Raw genomic sequence first — 16198 nt, 5'->3', positions numbered from 1 at the left:
AATAAGGCAACCAGAAGTAGGTTCGGCTATGGAGCCTGTGCATGTGAATGAGACACCAAAAGACAAAAATTAAGTTCAAAATGTTTGTATTAAATTTATTGTTAGGAGTCAAATGATTAAAGCATATATATTAAGCAGATATTCAATAATATTACAGTAATGATGAATTATAAATTTAGGTAGGTGAAATTAAACAACAAAGCAACACAGCAACACAAAAAACATGATAACTCCCAAGAAACTTTTTTCAATGTTCCATAGCCCATTTGTATGCAGGAGAAAAGCTATAGTCCACAATTCAATAATCCAGTGGGTGAGAGTGTGCAAGTCTAATATAGGATATGGGGGTGAAAAAGGGAAGAGCTGAATAGGCCCGTAGAGGAAAAATAGGTATGATTGTTGCAACAGGACAAAAGGCAAACAAAAAAAAAAACCTGACCACCGAGTGGTTGAGGGAGAACAAGATGTTGAGTAGATCGGTGGAGTTGTTCCAGGCAGTTATGTGACGGTTGAGCAGCAAATGAGCAAAACGCCAACCGGAGCAGGCTAGCTGCAGAGACAGCAGTAGCCATGAAGCAGGAGGAAATGCAGGGTTGCTCCAGAAGTTAATAAGAGGTCCAGGTTGGTTCAGCCAGGCCCATTCAGATAGTGATAGGTTACATTATGTGGGTTACAATCACTTAAAATAGATGCTAAAGAATATTTACACTGAAATATTTACATATACTCCTTATGGAAAGAGATTTCTAAGCAGCAATAACATCCTAATAAAAGCAGAAACTGGACCATAAAATTAGTTCTCCAAACAAAGAAAGATGTGACAAAATTAGTTTGGATGTTTTACTGGAACTGTTCTTTTTCCAGGATGCAATAATTATACAACAAACTAATTTCTGGGTGCACAAGTTTGAATTCATTGTGAATTTTCTCCAGGGCGGCTCCTCAACACAATCGATTAAATCTAACAGTCCGTCGTTTCAGGTTTTTAGTCAGCGCATACATTTGATGCAACAACCTCTCTTAATTTCTGAAACTTAACAAAAATAGCAACGGTTTTCCTCCACACTGCTGTTTGAGGAAATGCCCCCAGGGCAACAGTCTGAAGGGATGTTGTGTCCGTGTGCACTGGGGTTCAGCTACAGTCATTGGTCGGCTTCATCCAAGTTGTTGTTACAACAAAATCAACGTGGATCAAGCTTCTGCTTCAGTGACAAATAGGCTGGGTTCTAAAAGTATTTAAAGTACCGTATTACCTAACTTTAGGTGATGATAAATGAAGCCTTTGGATGCTCTGTACAGCAGCATAACTGCAATGCAGGAGCATCTGGTGAGACAAAACCCATGAGACGAAGTCCCTAAGATTCTTTGAGCTTCTGAATACACTTTTAGATCCACATCCTGGTGTGAAGCACAGTGGCTGTGTGAGTTAATGTGCAGACTGTATACAGTCATGGCATCAATTTTATTTCAGCCTGTTTTAAAATAATAAAACTGTGTAGAAAATAATAACTAAAGGAATTAAATCTAAATTCTTAAAATAAAAGTTGTAGTAACAGTTTTTTCTGACATTCACGACTTAGTAAATATAGGAGCTTCGCACCAATTATTTTACATTTTATTTTGTAGCTTTTACATAATACTATATTCAAGGTCAGGTATATTTTAATACTCAGTATAGATTATTACTTTAACTTAAAACAACTTGGACCTAGATTGATGATATCCTGGCTGTGGGAGGTACTGATTTTTAACGTCTGAGTTAAATGGAGGCACATCTTTGGATGCATTAAGGCAACTTAAACCCAGTGTTTCCTTGTGTGTCATAGAAAAATCTAAAGAAATTAGGAAAGATATCAGAATAGGAATTGTGGACCTCCACAAGTCTATTTTATCATTGGTAATTTTCAAGAGAAAATTATAGCGACTGTAATTCAATTCAAAAATACTTTATTAATCCAAAAAGGTAAATTAAATGTTGTTGTAGCTCATATTATGCAGATTTCTTCAAAGAGGCTGTGGGCAGGAAGGATCTCCTGTAGCTGTCTGTTTTACAGCAGATCTGAAGAAGCCTCTAAAGACACCCTGTTATTGTACAACAGTCTCATGAAAAGGATGCTCAGGGTTCTCCATAATGTTCTTCATTTTATAAAGAATCCTTCTTTGCACAATGATCTCCAGAGGTTTCAGAGAAGTCCTCAGAACAGAGCCAGCCTTCTTTATCAGCTTGTTGAGTCCCTGGCTCTGATGCTGCTTTCCAAGCAGATGATGGCAGAAGAGATCACACTCCCCGCAACAGACTTATAGAAGATATGCAGCATCTTGCTGCAAGCACTGAAGGACCTCAGCTTCCTCAAGAAGTACAGTCTGGTCTATCACTTCTTCTTCACAGTTGCATCTCCATTACAATTTGTTGTCCAGGTGAACACCAAGGTATTTATACTCCTCCACCACTTCCACTTCTTCTCTCATGATGGAAATAGTTTTTGACTTATTCTTGTTTCTTTTAAAATCTACAATCATCTCCTTTGTTTTATTCAAGTTCAAGATGAGATGATTGTTTCTACACCATGCCACAAATCGATTCACTAGCTCCCTCTACTCAGCTTCTTGTCTGCAAGTATAATCACCCCGAGAATGTCCAGCTTTCAGACTCTTAAGGAAGGAAACAAGTTCTGTTTCCCGAAAATGAACATGTTTTGTTTTGAAATTTGTGTATCAACTCCAGAAAAAGCAAAAGACTGTGTGAGGATATTGATGGATGCTTGCCTGAGAGTTTTGCTATCCATAGTAAAATGATCCCTGAACCAACATGGGCTAAAAAGGCCACTCAGAAAGGAAGAAGCCAGTACTTCAAAAGGAACATAAAAAGGTAGATCAAAGTTTGCAAATACACTCAAACTAAAACTGAAGTGTTTAGTCATAATAGCGATAGTTACACCTGGAGAAAATAGCTTGCAAGCCTGAGAACAATATGTTTTGTTTTGGAGCTGTTTTACTGCAGAAGGGACAGTCTATAAAGTGGATGGCATCATCAGCAAATAACAAGCCATGGTTCTACAGGTTCAGGCTAAATATGTATTTGCAACATTTGTAAACTTTTACTTTGACTTACATTTTTGGATCTAAATTTCACACCCTAAATATGACCCATCTGAATCTAATTGAATGTTGGACCTCTGGAGACACAGAGTGGAAAAGAATCTTGGCTTCTTTTACCAAAAATAAGTCAAGCTTTGCTGGAAACCCTGGATCCTATATATTCAAGTAGACACATCTATCCAAACACAGAGACTCCACCTGAAACAACAATAGGTATTCCCTCAGCTGTAACACACCACTGAACTTGTCTTTGCCTCAGCACGTGATTGCATCACTTCTTGTTTCACAACCTACATTAAGCCACATGTACACCTGATGGGTCTGCTGTAAAAGCAAAAGGTCACACTTATCCATCATACCTTTTACAGAATGAGAATATCGCCTTGCGTTGAAAGCTTATTACTACTGAAGGGAACATACTAAAAGCACATCAACAACTTAGAATGCAGATGGCTGCTGCCATTTTGTTTCCAACCAAATCAAAGCAAGGTTTTGCTTTCCTCTGAAGCTCTGTCTATGTTTTATAGTTTTAATTCCTGCAGCAGCTCGCTCCAAAATACATGGAAATATATATATATTTGTTTGAATATCATGGCTCTTTACATTTTTTGGCAATCTGTAAAAAATAGGCTCCTGTCTGTTATCATATTTTCCAATAAATATTTTATGTCAGCTTTCTATTATTAATGCTGGGAGCTACAGAGTACAATAAATCCCAGCATTTGCCATAAAAATAAATGGATTCACAGGTGTGTGAGCTTAAAGGACTAAATACACCTGAGTCAAATAAAACTACATTATTTAGTATTGCAGAAAATTGTTCTTGTTCACGTTTCACCATGTGAAAAGTTATGTAGCTAAAAACCCTCTACATGTTAGTGCCTAGTTGTTAAATCAGTTTGTATTAAGGATGACACTTAAAATCAAATATATTTAATATAAATAAATAGGCCCCCTCTTTTTGGTTTTGCTCTATTAAGCTCTAATTTAGGGTTTTTGAATTTAGTTCAGAATGAATTATTGATTCAGAAAGATCCAAAACAGAGCAAAACTGAATTAAGCTTCAAAATCATACAGAATATTTGGTTAAATGTCCCTCAGCAAGTCCTGTCATAATTTTGACTGGATATTTGACCACTCATCTCATTAGAATTAGTAGGGCTTATTTAATTTGGTGAGTCTACTGGTATGGGTACTGTTTTAAAGCACAATCCACACATTTTCAAAAGGATACAGCTTTACGGCATTCCAAAAGCTTGTGAGCCTGCTTTGTTTGATCTAAACCAGTTTTGATGTGTGTTTGGGGTCTTCAACCAACTTCACCCACCCAACTGTGTCCATGTTCCAACTGTCAAAAGTCAACAGTCAAGTCAAGTCAAATGTATTTATAAAGCCCATTTTGTTTGAGAATCATAGACTTAATGGGCTAAAAGCAAGCAATACACAATAAAACAGCGATAAAACAATAAAGATAAAGTACATACAAAGAAAGAAACGGTGTGCACAAGTTAAATACCATAAAATAAAAAATAAAAGGTGATAAAAAATAGCAATATATATAAATAGGAAAGATAAGGATTTCTAAAGCTAAAAACATAAGCCTAAGGCTAGATGTTGATTTGAGGTGAAGTTGAAGAAGAAAGAGCAGTCTTCCTGCTTTAACATTCCACTTAATGCAATGAACAAGCATGACCAGAACCAGAACAGCTCCTAAACATGATGCTACCACTGCCATGTTTGACAACTGATGCAGTGTTCTTTGCTTTAACAGTCTAACCATGACTTTAAGTTTGAGTTTAACATTAATGTGCATCTTTTCTTCTTCTGCAGTAGAAATCATTGCCTTAAAGCATTCCAGCATCAGGTGCAATGACATCATTAATAGCTGTGAATCTACTCTGAATTGTCCAGAAAAAGAATAGGGTTTTTTTTAGCAGTTTTTTCATGTCTTTTTGTGCATCGTTTTTTTCTCTCTGGTTCACTGTAAGAGATAATAATGCCAATCAGCTACATGGAAGAAAATAAACACATAGTGTTTATAGCAGGACATTTAGTGAAGCAGAATAAAACCAAGCCCAGACTGTAGGATAGACCTGAAATGTTTCGGTATTTTTACCATAACACCAGACAGTTTGTGTGACACTCTTTCTAACGTACTTAGACAGCCTTTGGCTATGAACACATAGCATTCTGAGGTTGTCTGAGGTGGAGGATGCTTGGAGAAAAACAGCTGATAAGAAGTGTGTTTACCACTGAGCAAAACCCATTAACTCTCTGCTCATGGGTTATATTCCTCACTTGTGTTCCCAGTAAAGATAGACTTACTTTAGACTTTTAAAACTGTGGCAGCAGAAATACTCCTGCAAGTCTCCAGCTACACCAAGTGCTAACAGCTGAAAATAAAATAAACGGAGGTCTTGATTAAAAAAATGGGGAAAAAAAACATAATTTTCTCTTGAGTCTGTAAAAATCCCCCAGTAGCCAACACAAGCAAAAGTGACAGGTTCTGTCTTTGTCATACAGCTCTGCGCTTGTCCTTCAGAGAAAGAAAACATATCAGCCCAACTAGTGTTCTGATTGCTGTTATTTACTTTTACACAACCACAGCAGGAGATTTTTGAAACAATCCCAATATTTTGTTAAGGATGTCCACAGCAGAGTGCCTTTGTAATCAAGAAGACTGAGGAAGTCTTTGGAAAATAAAAAATAAGAAAAGAGTGGGAAGAAGCAGCTTCACCTACCTGACGATTCTGCTGAGGTCACACTCAGATCTAAAAGGCAGAAAAAAACATAAATTTAATGATTTTATAAACAACAAAAAAATGAAAACTGGAAATTTGTTTTAGGAATAAAACTAAACATATTATTACAAAAAAAATAATTTAATTCAGTAATGTCATTGGAGAGATCCAGTTAAGCCAGGAGGAACTTTTATTTCTGAACTAGGACTGAGACGGTAGTCATTTACATTCCGGCCATGACAAGTGGAAGAGATATTCATAAATTACACATACAAGGCCTTTTTTTTTGGTACACCCATCTAGACATTGCTATTGTAAAGAGTGAATTAGCCAATCACATGGCAGCAACTCAATGCATTTAGGCATCTAGACATGGTGAAGATGACCTCTGCAAGACAAAACTGAGCATCAGAATAGGGAAGAAATGAGATTTGAGTTACTTTTGGGTTGCTCTTAGGTCCACTTATTTCAGAGCATGATCTACTAGGATTTACAAAGAATAATCAGCAAAATAGAAATCCTGCCTTGTATCAATGTTTTGAACTGGTGCTGGTGATGTAGTTGTATGGAAGATATTTATTGGCACACTCTAGCATCATTAGTACTAACTGAGCATCATTTTAACACCACAGACATCCTGAGTATTGTTGCTGACTATGTCCATCCCTAATACCCACAGAGTACGCATCTTCTGATGGCTACTTCCAGCAGCATAATGCACCATGACCACACCTTTAAACCATTTCAAACTGGTTTGTAAAACATAATGAGTTCACTGTACTCCAATGGCCACCTACAGTTGCGAGATCTCAGTCCAACTGAACAACTTTGAGATGTGGTGGAACAGGGGATTCACATTAGGGATGTGCAGCCGGCAAATTTTGTCTTGTGGGATGTTTTTATTAAAGTTTTTCCTATACTGTATGACTCACTTTTGGTTAGGAATGTTATATTCTGAGGTTTTGGTATAGCGTTTAGATGAATGTGCTTCAAAGCTGAACTCCTCAGATATGTGCATATCTTTCTTTGAACACATTTTTTAACCTTCAGCCCTATGACTATGAAATTTCAAAGGCACTGTTAGGTGTCAACTGCAGAAAAAATGACTGCAGTAGAAAGGAAAAGTACTCCTCACCATACAGAAATAAAATGTGCAACCTGTTCTTTAAACCATAGCGCTGAGGAGCAATAAAGCAAATGCATGGCAGTGTCAGGGCAAATTTATATGCCACCTGGTTGGCTCCTCTCACTTTGGAGGAAAACAACGAGGTAAAGTCCACACAGAGAGTTTACAGTACCATTAAATATGGTAGGCTCTGTGCAGAAATATTTTCATAACTCCCACAGTACAGCACAAACATGGTATTGGCCGTGTTTTCTTTAGTGCAACACGCATTATGATTGTAGAAAGTAGTTCAGGTGAAGGCTCCAGAAGCGTCAGTGAAACACAGTGGGTGGATGAGATTCACTGATTCACCCTCTGCAGTTCAGTTACAACAGCAATTACGGAAGCTATTGATTGCTGTGTGGAAAACACATTACAGGAAAAACATTCAAAGACTCAAACTAATCACTAATCAGTTGCTGAATGATACACCCATCTTTTAAACTGGCCTCCATCCACTTATTCATATGCAAACCAGAACTTGAAGGAGTTATTGTATTGTACAAAAAAAACACTTAGAGCTACTATCACCACTATTAATATTACCACAAACACCAAAGCTGTTTACGTTACAATTTGTTTTAGTATGCTGACGCTGCAATAAGCATCCAACTTCCACAGAAGACAGATGGACTGCCTACTGCAGCGTACACAGCATGACGCGTCATCAGTCATCGTTATTCAAGTGGAACTTCACTTTGTGCCTGTCTGAGCTACTGCTTGGTAAGTTCAAGCCTTTTTGGCCACTTCAAGGCCACCCCAAAAGAAACACCGACATATCCTCAATGATAATTCAGTTCTGCATGCAAAATATCACTTTTTTGTTGACATCTTTTTATTATATTCTTTATTTATCCTAGTAAAAGTCTTATTGAGATTAAAATACCTTTTTAAAAGAGACCTGGTCATCCTGGAAAACATACCATTAAAACACAGTGGATCTCAAAAGGGGGCATACATGTTGAAGATCCAGGTTTTTGTGACTTAAAATAAAAAATAAAACGATAAATCATGTCAAAACTTGTTCCATTTCCATGTCTCATGTGTCCTGAACAGTCAAATCATGTGCAAAAGCAGAGCAGCAGGATCAACTTTAAACAATCACACTCTTCAGGGGTACTCTTAAAATGGACTTAAATTCCTCAACATTATTCTTGTAAATGGAGGCTGCATATTTAAATAGCTTTTTGTCTTAATTCTGTTTTGACTCAAGGAACTAGACATTTGTGAAATACCTTTGGAGAGCCGACCACATTGGGTTTGGTATTTGGACACTTTAAAACAGATATAAGAAAGTAACAGCCAAAGCAGAGGTCAATATGCAAAAACATCTTATAAGAAAGTCAGCTGACATATAAGTACAGCCACTGAGCTACAGCATGAAGAGAAATTCTAACCCCCTTTCATTCGGCTTTTCCCTTTCACAGGTTACCACAGTACGTCATGTCTCCGTCTAATCCTATCTGTTGCATCTTCATCTCTCACACGCACTACCTTCATGTCCTCTTTCACTCCATCCATAAATCTCATCTTTCGGTCTTCCTCTTGTAAGGAATAATGAATACTGATTAAAAAATATTTATCAAAAATTATAATAAAAATCATAATTCAGAAAAATTATTTTCTTAACCAAAAATCATTGCTTACGAATAGAAATCAGAGATGTCCTCTGGTGTTGTGATTATGGGCTCGAAGCACTTAATAAGTACCATTAGTTATCATTAATAATTGATAATTATTAACCAAAACCACACTAAATGTCACTGTTTAATCAGCTGCTTCACCGAACGGTGGGGGAACTTTGACCTTATTTTCACAGGTAAATCACTCCTGCACGAAATAACCACAAAGGCTTCTCTTTATACAGGTCCTTCTCAAAATATTAGCATATTGTGATAAAGTTAATTATTTTCCATAATGTCATGATGAAAATTTAACATTCATATATTTTAGATTCATTGCACACTAACTGAAATATTTCAGGTCTTTTATTGTCTTAATACGGATGATTGTGGCATACAGCTCATGAAAACCCAAAATTCCTATCTCACAAAATTAGCATATTTCATCCGACCAAAAAAAGAAAAGTGTTTTTAATACAAAAAACGTCAACCTTCAAATAATCATGTACAGTTATGCACTCAATACTTGGTCGGGAATCCTTTTGCAGAAATGACTGCTTCAATGCGGCGTGGCATGGAGGCAATCAGCCTGTGGCACTGCTGAGGTCTTATGGAGGCCCAGGATGCTTCGATAGCGGCCTTTAGCTCATCCAGAGTGTTGGGTCTTGAGTCTCTCAACGTTCTCTTCACAATATCCCACAGATTCTCTATGGGGTTCAGGTCAGGAGAGTTGGCAGGCCAATTGAGCACAGTGATACCATGGTCAGTAAACCATTTACCAGTGGTTTTGGCACTGTGAGCAGGTGCCAGGTTGTGTTGAAAAATTAAATCTTCATCTCCATAAAGCTTTTCAGCAGATGGAAGCATGAAGTGCTCCAAAATCTCCTGATAGCTAGCTGCATTGACCCTGCCCTTGATAAAACACAGTGGACCAACACCAGCAGCTGACACGGCACCCCAGACCATCACTGACTGTGGGTACTTGACACTGGACTTCTGGCATTTTGGCATTTCCTTCTCCCCAGTCTTCCTCCAGACTCTGGCACCTTGATTTCCGAATGACATGCAGAATTTGTTTTCATCCGAAAAAAGTACTTTGGACCACTGAGCAACAGTCCAGTGCTGCTTCTCTGTAGCCCAGGTCTGGGGAATGCGGCACCTATAGCCCATTTCCTGCACACGCCTGTGCACGGTGGCTCTGGATGTTTCTACTCCAGACTCAGTCCACTGCTTCTGCAGGTCCCCCAAGGTCTGGAATCGGCCCTTCTCCAAAATCTTCCTCAGGGTCCGGTCACCTCTTCTCGTTGTGCAGCGTTTTCTGCCACACTTTTTCCTTCCCACAGACTTCCCACTGAGGTGCCTTGAAACAGCACTCTGGGAACAGCCTATTCGTTCAGAAATTTCTTTCTGTGTCTTACCCTCTTGCTTGAGGGTGTCAATAGTGGCCTTCTGGACAGCAGTCAGGTCGGCAGTCTTACCCATGATTGGGGTTTTGAGTGATGAACCAGGCTGGGAGTTTTAAAGGCCTCAGGAATCTTTTGCAGGTGTTTAGAGTTAACTCGTTGATTCAGATGATTAGGTTCATAGCTCGTTTAGAGACCCTTTTAATGATATGCTAATTTTGTGAGATAGGAATTTTGGGTTTTCATGAGCTGTATGCCAAAATCATCCGTATTAAGACAATAAAAGACCTGAAATATTTCAGTGAGTGTGCAATGAATCTAAAATATATGAATGTTAAATTTTCATCATGACATTATGGAAAATAATGAACTTTATCACAATATGCTAATATTTTGAGAAGGACCTGTATATGTGAACATTTATTGACCATATAGCAATACAATTAGTATTCTGGTCCAAAAAACTTCACCTAACTAAATATGCACTATTCTACAGAATGGAGTAAAATGACTGTCTAAAAATAATAATAAAAGACAATATATGCACATTGAGTGTCTATGAAGATCAAATCAGCAGTTTTTAATCTTTTGACCTTCTTGTGTCAGACAGATTTCCAGCTTTCAAGTTGTTCCAGGAATGGCCGTGTGGAGGATAAGTTTGCCTGTGAGCTTTTGTCTCTCCAGATATGCACCTCCATTGCGTCGTCCCATGAGACACGATGGAAATGGGAACAAAAGTTTGGTTTCCACGGGTTTTATAATCCTGGGTAACGTCAGAGCTGCGACGCCTGTTAAGCTGCGCATGTCGAACTCTGCAGCCCAGTTGTTTTGTCCGACCAAAATGCATGACCCCAACACTCTAGGCCTCCTGCCTGGCAGTTCTAGTCTCAGCCTCCTTCTACCAGTGTACTCATTATCCCTCCTTATTGCATGTTCATACTATCTCAGTCTGCAGGAAGTGTGGATGCAAACATAGACAGTGTGCAGCGGCAACTGAAAGTGTGGCTTGTCTTTAATAAAAGAAATGATCAGTTGGCTCAGTGCAACATGCGCAGTAAGATTATATCATGCAAAGAAGGGTATATGACCAACATGGTTAGACGCCTGTGGATTCATGGTGTAGAAGTAACCCTAATTCTTGATGCTGTCCCACTTCCACGTTGAACTCCTCTGTTACACCTAGAGCACATCTCACCACTGTCTTACACCTCCCACACATGTCCTGCACCACTTACATACTTCTCTGCAACTCCAGGCCTTTTCATGCAATACAGCAGCCTCTCCTATAGACACTTCCATACCTCAACAGGTATATCATCAGGACTAACTTCCATTTCCATCCTCTTTGCAAAGTATACCACCGTCTTTCCTTCTGCATTCCTGTTCTGGTTACCAAACCTGCCCATTACTTAATCATCTCTTCTGTTCCCTGCTCCAACATGTCCATTGAGATCTGCACCAATCACCGCTCTCCCACCTCTGGGGATATTCTGCATCACTTCATCTAACTCGCTACACAATTTCTCCTTCTCCTCTAACTCACATCTTACCTGTGGGGTTGTAACCTCTAACAACATTGAACATCACATCTTCAGTTTCTGGCTTTACACTCATCAGCCTGTCTGACACTCTTTTCACCTCCAGAACATTCTTGACAACAGTCTCCTTCAAGAGAACTCCTGAACATTTTCTCTTCCCATCCACACCACATTAGAACAGCTTGAACCCTGCTCCTAAGCTTCTATCCTTGCTACCTTACCCCCTAGTCTCTTGAACATAAAATATGTCTACCTTCTTCCTCTGCATCATGCCAGCCAACTCCTCAGCTTTTCCTGTCAGAGTCCCAACATTCCCACAAGTTCCCACACCCAGCGATATAAAAGTAAAAAATGGTAAATGGCCTGCACTTGTATAGAGCTTTATAAAGTCTGCAGAGACCCCAAAGGGCTTTACACTACAATCAGCCATATACCCATTCATACACACATTCACACACTAACAGCGATAAGCTACATTGTAGCCACAGCTGCCCTGGGGCAGGCAGACAGAAAACTAATTTAAATTTAAACGTGGAGACAACACTTTCAATGAAGATAGAGTTTCTAAATGCCAAATTTAGATCGACAATGGCGCCTTGAACAGTTTTAATCTTAGGAAGTTTAGACAACAACTCTTTGCCATTTAAAAATATTGTAAATTTAGTTTTTGTTCCACTTCACACCAACTTTTGTTGGGCTAAATTGAACTGAACAACATCAAAGGCAGACTGGAGGTTTTCAAAGTTTTTAAAAGTGTAAAGCTTCATATAGAGTGAGGAACAGCGGTCCTAATGTCGAACCATCTGGAACTCCTTTGAATACTGGGAGAAAGCAACAAAAGGACACACCATGATGGACACACTGAGTTCACACTGACACTGAAACAACCAATTACTAACTGAAGTTAAACTGCATGATTAGCATTCAATTAGAATCAATCTTCTGACAAGCAGCCTAATGAAAACCCTAGTTTTTGACCTGCTCTCTCAATATTTGCTCTCTGCCCCCTAAGGGAAATGAATTTCCTTACATGCTGAATTCTTCATTATGTTTACAAGAGCACTACTTTTGTCCACAATTAGGTGCTTTCAAACCACAGTTACATAAACAGCGAGTGGGAACTCATCATGAAGTTTTGTAAATCTGAAAAAATATTAGAGTTCATATTAACTTTTCAGGCTGGATTAAAATTATGTTGTAAAAGCTAAGAAAAAACAGTTTTTCCTTCTTTCATCATGCTTATGATATGCACCTAAAATAAAGCTCAACTTTAAGTTGAACCGTTTTTCTCCTGCATTGCGTAGAATCAGTGTGCTGAGGCTCAAAGAGGTGCATTCCCAAAGCCTTTTAAATAATGCATGAAAGGCCAAATCCCAATGGAAGTATTATTCCACAGTAAAGCCTCTGTGATGTGTGTGATTGCTTCCTACAAGGGGCAGCCATACCTGCATTGGTAAAATTAATACTTTATCCCAACCCCTTTCTTATACCAAATCTTAAACTTCTGCCTTTCCTGCAGGGTCAGTGACATCACCCTGCCCCTTGGGTGGGGTATATATTTATCCCCCTTTTCCTGTTCCTCAGATACAGAATTTGTTACAATGAGGACAGCCCGTTTCCTGTTGTGAGGGTGGAAACGAACAGAGGGCACAGAGAGCAGGGAAAATGCTGACTCAGAAGTTATCTTTCTGCAGGAGTAAGTGCAACCGGACACGACTGCAGGAATGCAGCAGCCTCGCTCATTTAATCATAGCTTGCTGCTTGGCTTCAAATGAACTGAAACATCACTTACTGCAGGCCGTGCAGCAGGACTGATTCGCACCTCAACACAATGCTCTACCTGAGACAACCTCTTTTAAGCATTCATTAAACTAACATGTCCATTTTGCACATGCATTCCAGGATAACAGCATCAACGTATTTCAAATCACTGCTGTGATCCCAGGGAAGGGCAAAGCTTAAAGATCCAAATACTGAAAATATGTAGTGGCACACTTAAAACAAAGGATTATGAGCTGAACTTGACATCACAAAAGCATGATTTTTATACTTAAAATGTATTTTTGCTGAGAATAAATCTTTGGTAATAACCATCATGGTATCATGGTCGATTATATTTAACAACCATAAAAAATTGGAAAAAATGCCTAAAACAATTATGTTGAAATCATTACATTTTCACCTACAACATTGTTTTTCTTGTTTGTGTTTTAATTGAAATAGATTTTTTTTTCATTCCTAAAAAAACATTAAAATAGTGCAAAAAAACATTGTATTTTTCTGTTAAAAACATATTTTCTTTTTTATAACAATTTTTATGTCTGTTTAGAGTATTCAGATGCATTACATTTGAGATTATTTTTAACAAGTATATAAAATACAATGTATGTTGTTGGTCGCAGCAGGCTTGACAGCTAATATTACATGACATTTAGAAAATATTTAAATTGTTGGTGTTTAGGCAAAATAAATCTGCACAAGTTAATATTGTACTGGCTCTTTGCTGCAAGGCCACATTTCCAAGTGGAATATTTTAAATATATACTCTTTTGGTGTATTTCCATTGTAGAACCTTTTTTCAGGAAGAAGGGAGTTTCCTGGGCCCATATTCCTGGGTCACCACTGGCATTTCCATTGCAGGAACCCAGGCAAATCTGATTACGAGGGTAGAAATTTTGAGGTTTTTTCCTGTTCCTGGAGAGAACTCTCCAGGAACTTTCCACTCTTGCATCATGCAAGCTCAGTATGAGAGATTGCTGCAAAGCTAACAACGTGATGCAATGGGGGGTTTTCAGATGATGTCGCGGTCACATGACCGCACTTCGCAATCGCCATCTTGGGTGGCAGCTGCAGCCTGTTTTCGTTGTTTTAGCGTGATCAATGAAGCAAAACTCCGGACAATTCATTTAAATATGGGGAAAACTTGCTTAATTGTGGGTTGCGCTGCGCATAGTGGTCAAGACCAATGTTCATTCTACCGTCAGCCAGCCGTGATAGAAAATCTGTGTGAGAAAACAAAAACACTGAGTACACAACGTTGGCTAATGTGGCTGAATCGGATATCCAGGGCGGATTTGGATGGCTTGAAACTCACTCATGCCCGAGTGTGCTGTGCACATTTTGTGACAGGTAAATAAATAATGTTCGTCTACATTTATTGTAATAATATTCTGGAAAGTAGTCTGCCAAGACTGAGAGCTGATCAGTTGATTCTGAGCTGGGTAGCAGCACTCTGCACTGTGACCTACTTCAGTAAGCTGCACTCTCACGCCTTGACCAGCTAGATGTAGGCTGCAATTTACCTTTAATGTTATGCTGTAAATGTGTTATCTAGTAATATAACTATTATGTAATTATCCAATAAAAAGGCAATATTGAACTTATTATGGATTTTTCCCTAAGTTGTGGCTATAAAAAAAATAGTTGTGCGGCCGATAGTCCGGATGTGCACTAAACAAACCAACAGGCAATACATATGAATCCACCTTGTTGATTGATGCAATTTTCTTGAGCTACATGGCCTTATCAGGAGGCTGTAATGACTCTAGATACTTATACATGGTCAAAATGTATGCAATGTTGCAATGTTGTTAAAAGCGTCAAGTGATACGGAGACACCCAAGATGGCGGCAAGGAAGGGATGCTGCAACTTCAGTGACGTCAATGAAAACCCCCCCATTGCTACAGTAATCCCTCATCCCTCCTTGAGACAATATTTGTTGCTAACTTATGCTGTATAAATAAACAGAAATTTACTCCATGAAACAGATCTGGAAAAGAGGAAGTACTTTTGATATCTATTCTGAACCAACGGTGGAGTATAACTATCATAAACTGGTTACTCTAACATAGGTAAACCAGCTAGCTAAGCAAGTTGACACCTCTAAAGTGGAATGAGATCACCTTGAGCATGTCGATTTATTCATCGTATGCAAAATCTTCAAATCCATATGATTCAGAGGTGTTGGACCAGACACATATCTAACAGTTGCAGGCCCTCGAGGATTAAAGTTTAACACTCTAGGCTGTATTTGTTAAGAAACAGTAAGACTTTAATTGTGGATAAAAAAGTCCTATTGTCACATATCAGTGCATCAATTACAACAAAACATAATGTTTTAAGTTTACACCACCCAACCATAGTAGGTGCTCTAATAATCTTCTTAATAATCATTTTTTGTGTATTCTTAATACAGAATAAAATCTGATTATTTGTGAATCAACCAAGAGCAACACAATCCATGTGGAGCCATAACCTATTTTCTGAAGAAGTTATGAAAAGCAGTGTGGACCTGCAGTCTAAATAATGTCTTGTTTCTTTTAACAGAAGCTGTGCAGGTTAATTATATGAACCTGAACTGCTGTGTCAGCATTCTTTTTAATCCCTTAACAAATTGATTACATCGGCCAAAATCAATGCAGAAATCACAGACAACAGCCCAATTAAAGCAGCCGGTTCAAGGTGAGACAAGCTCTGTTATGATTTTTCACATGTCCCTACTTTGGATTTATCTGTGCTGTGTCTTTTTGTTCATTTGTACGTAGATTTCAATAAATGTAGAAGCTGGTAAAGAACGCATATTAGAATTAGCAAAGGGTGTATTTCATTTTTACCATAGCTGTCATTTTG

The 16198-nt window shown here is 38.4% G+C and overlaps 1 protein-coding gene across 6 annotated transcripts in view; it reads right to left on the bottom strand.

The window, feature by feature from the left end:
• Window positions 1–16198, bottom strand: part of LOC124868191 (IQ motif and SEC7 domain-containing protein 1-like) — a 147866-nt gene that overhangs the window by 104926 nt on the left and 26742 nt on the right. For 5 of the 6 annotated variants that reach the window (XR_007038275.1, XM_047365176.1, XM_047365184.1 and 2 more), the window contains exon 2: window positions 5841–5870. The exons of the other annotated variant lie outside the window; for it this stretch is intronic. Coding sequence is in view for 4 of the 5 variants with exons in the window: in XM_047365176.1 (XP_047221132.1) it covers window positions 5841–5870 (30 nt within the window). In the remaining variant the exon portion in view is untranslated. The remainder of the gene's footprint in view (window positions 1–5840; window positions 5871–16198) is intronic. 6 annotated transcript variants of the gene reach the window in all.

The sequence above is a fragment of the Girardinichthys multiradiatus genome, chromosome 1 (assembly GCF_021462225.1).
Source record: "Girardinichthys multiradiatus isolate DD_20200921_A chromosome 1, DD_fGirMul_XY1, whole genome shotgun sequence".
Taxonomy (NCBI): Eukaryota; Metazoa; Chordata; class Actinopteri; order Cyprinodontiformes; family Goodeidae; genus Girardinichthys; species Girardinichthys multiradiatus.
The sequence above is the reverse complement of the archived record's forward strand: the minus strand, read 5'-3'. Positions and strand labels throughout refer to the sequence as shown.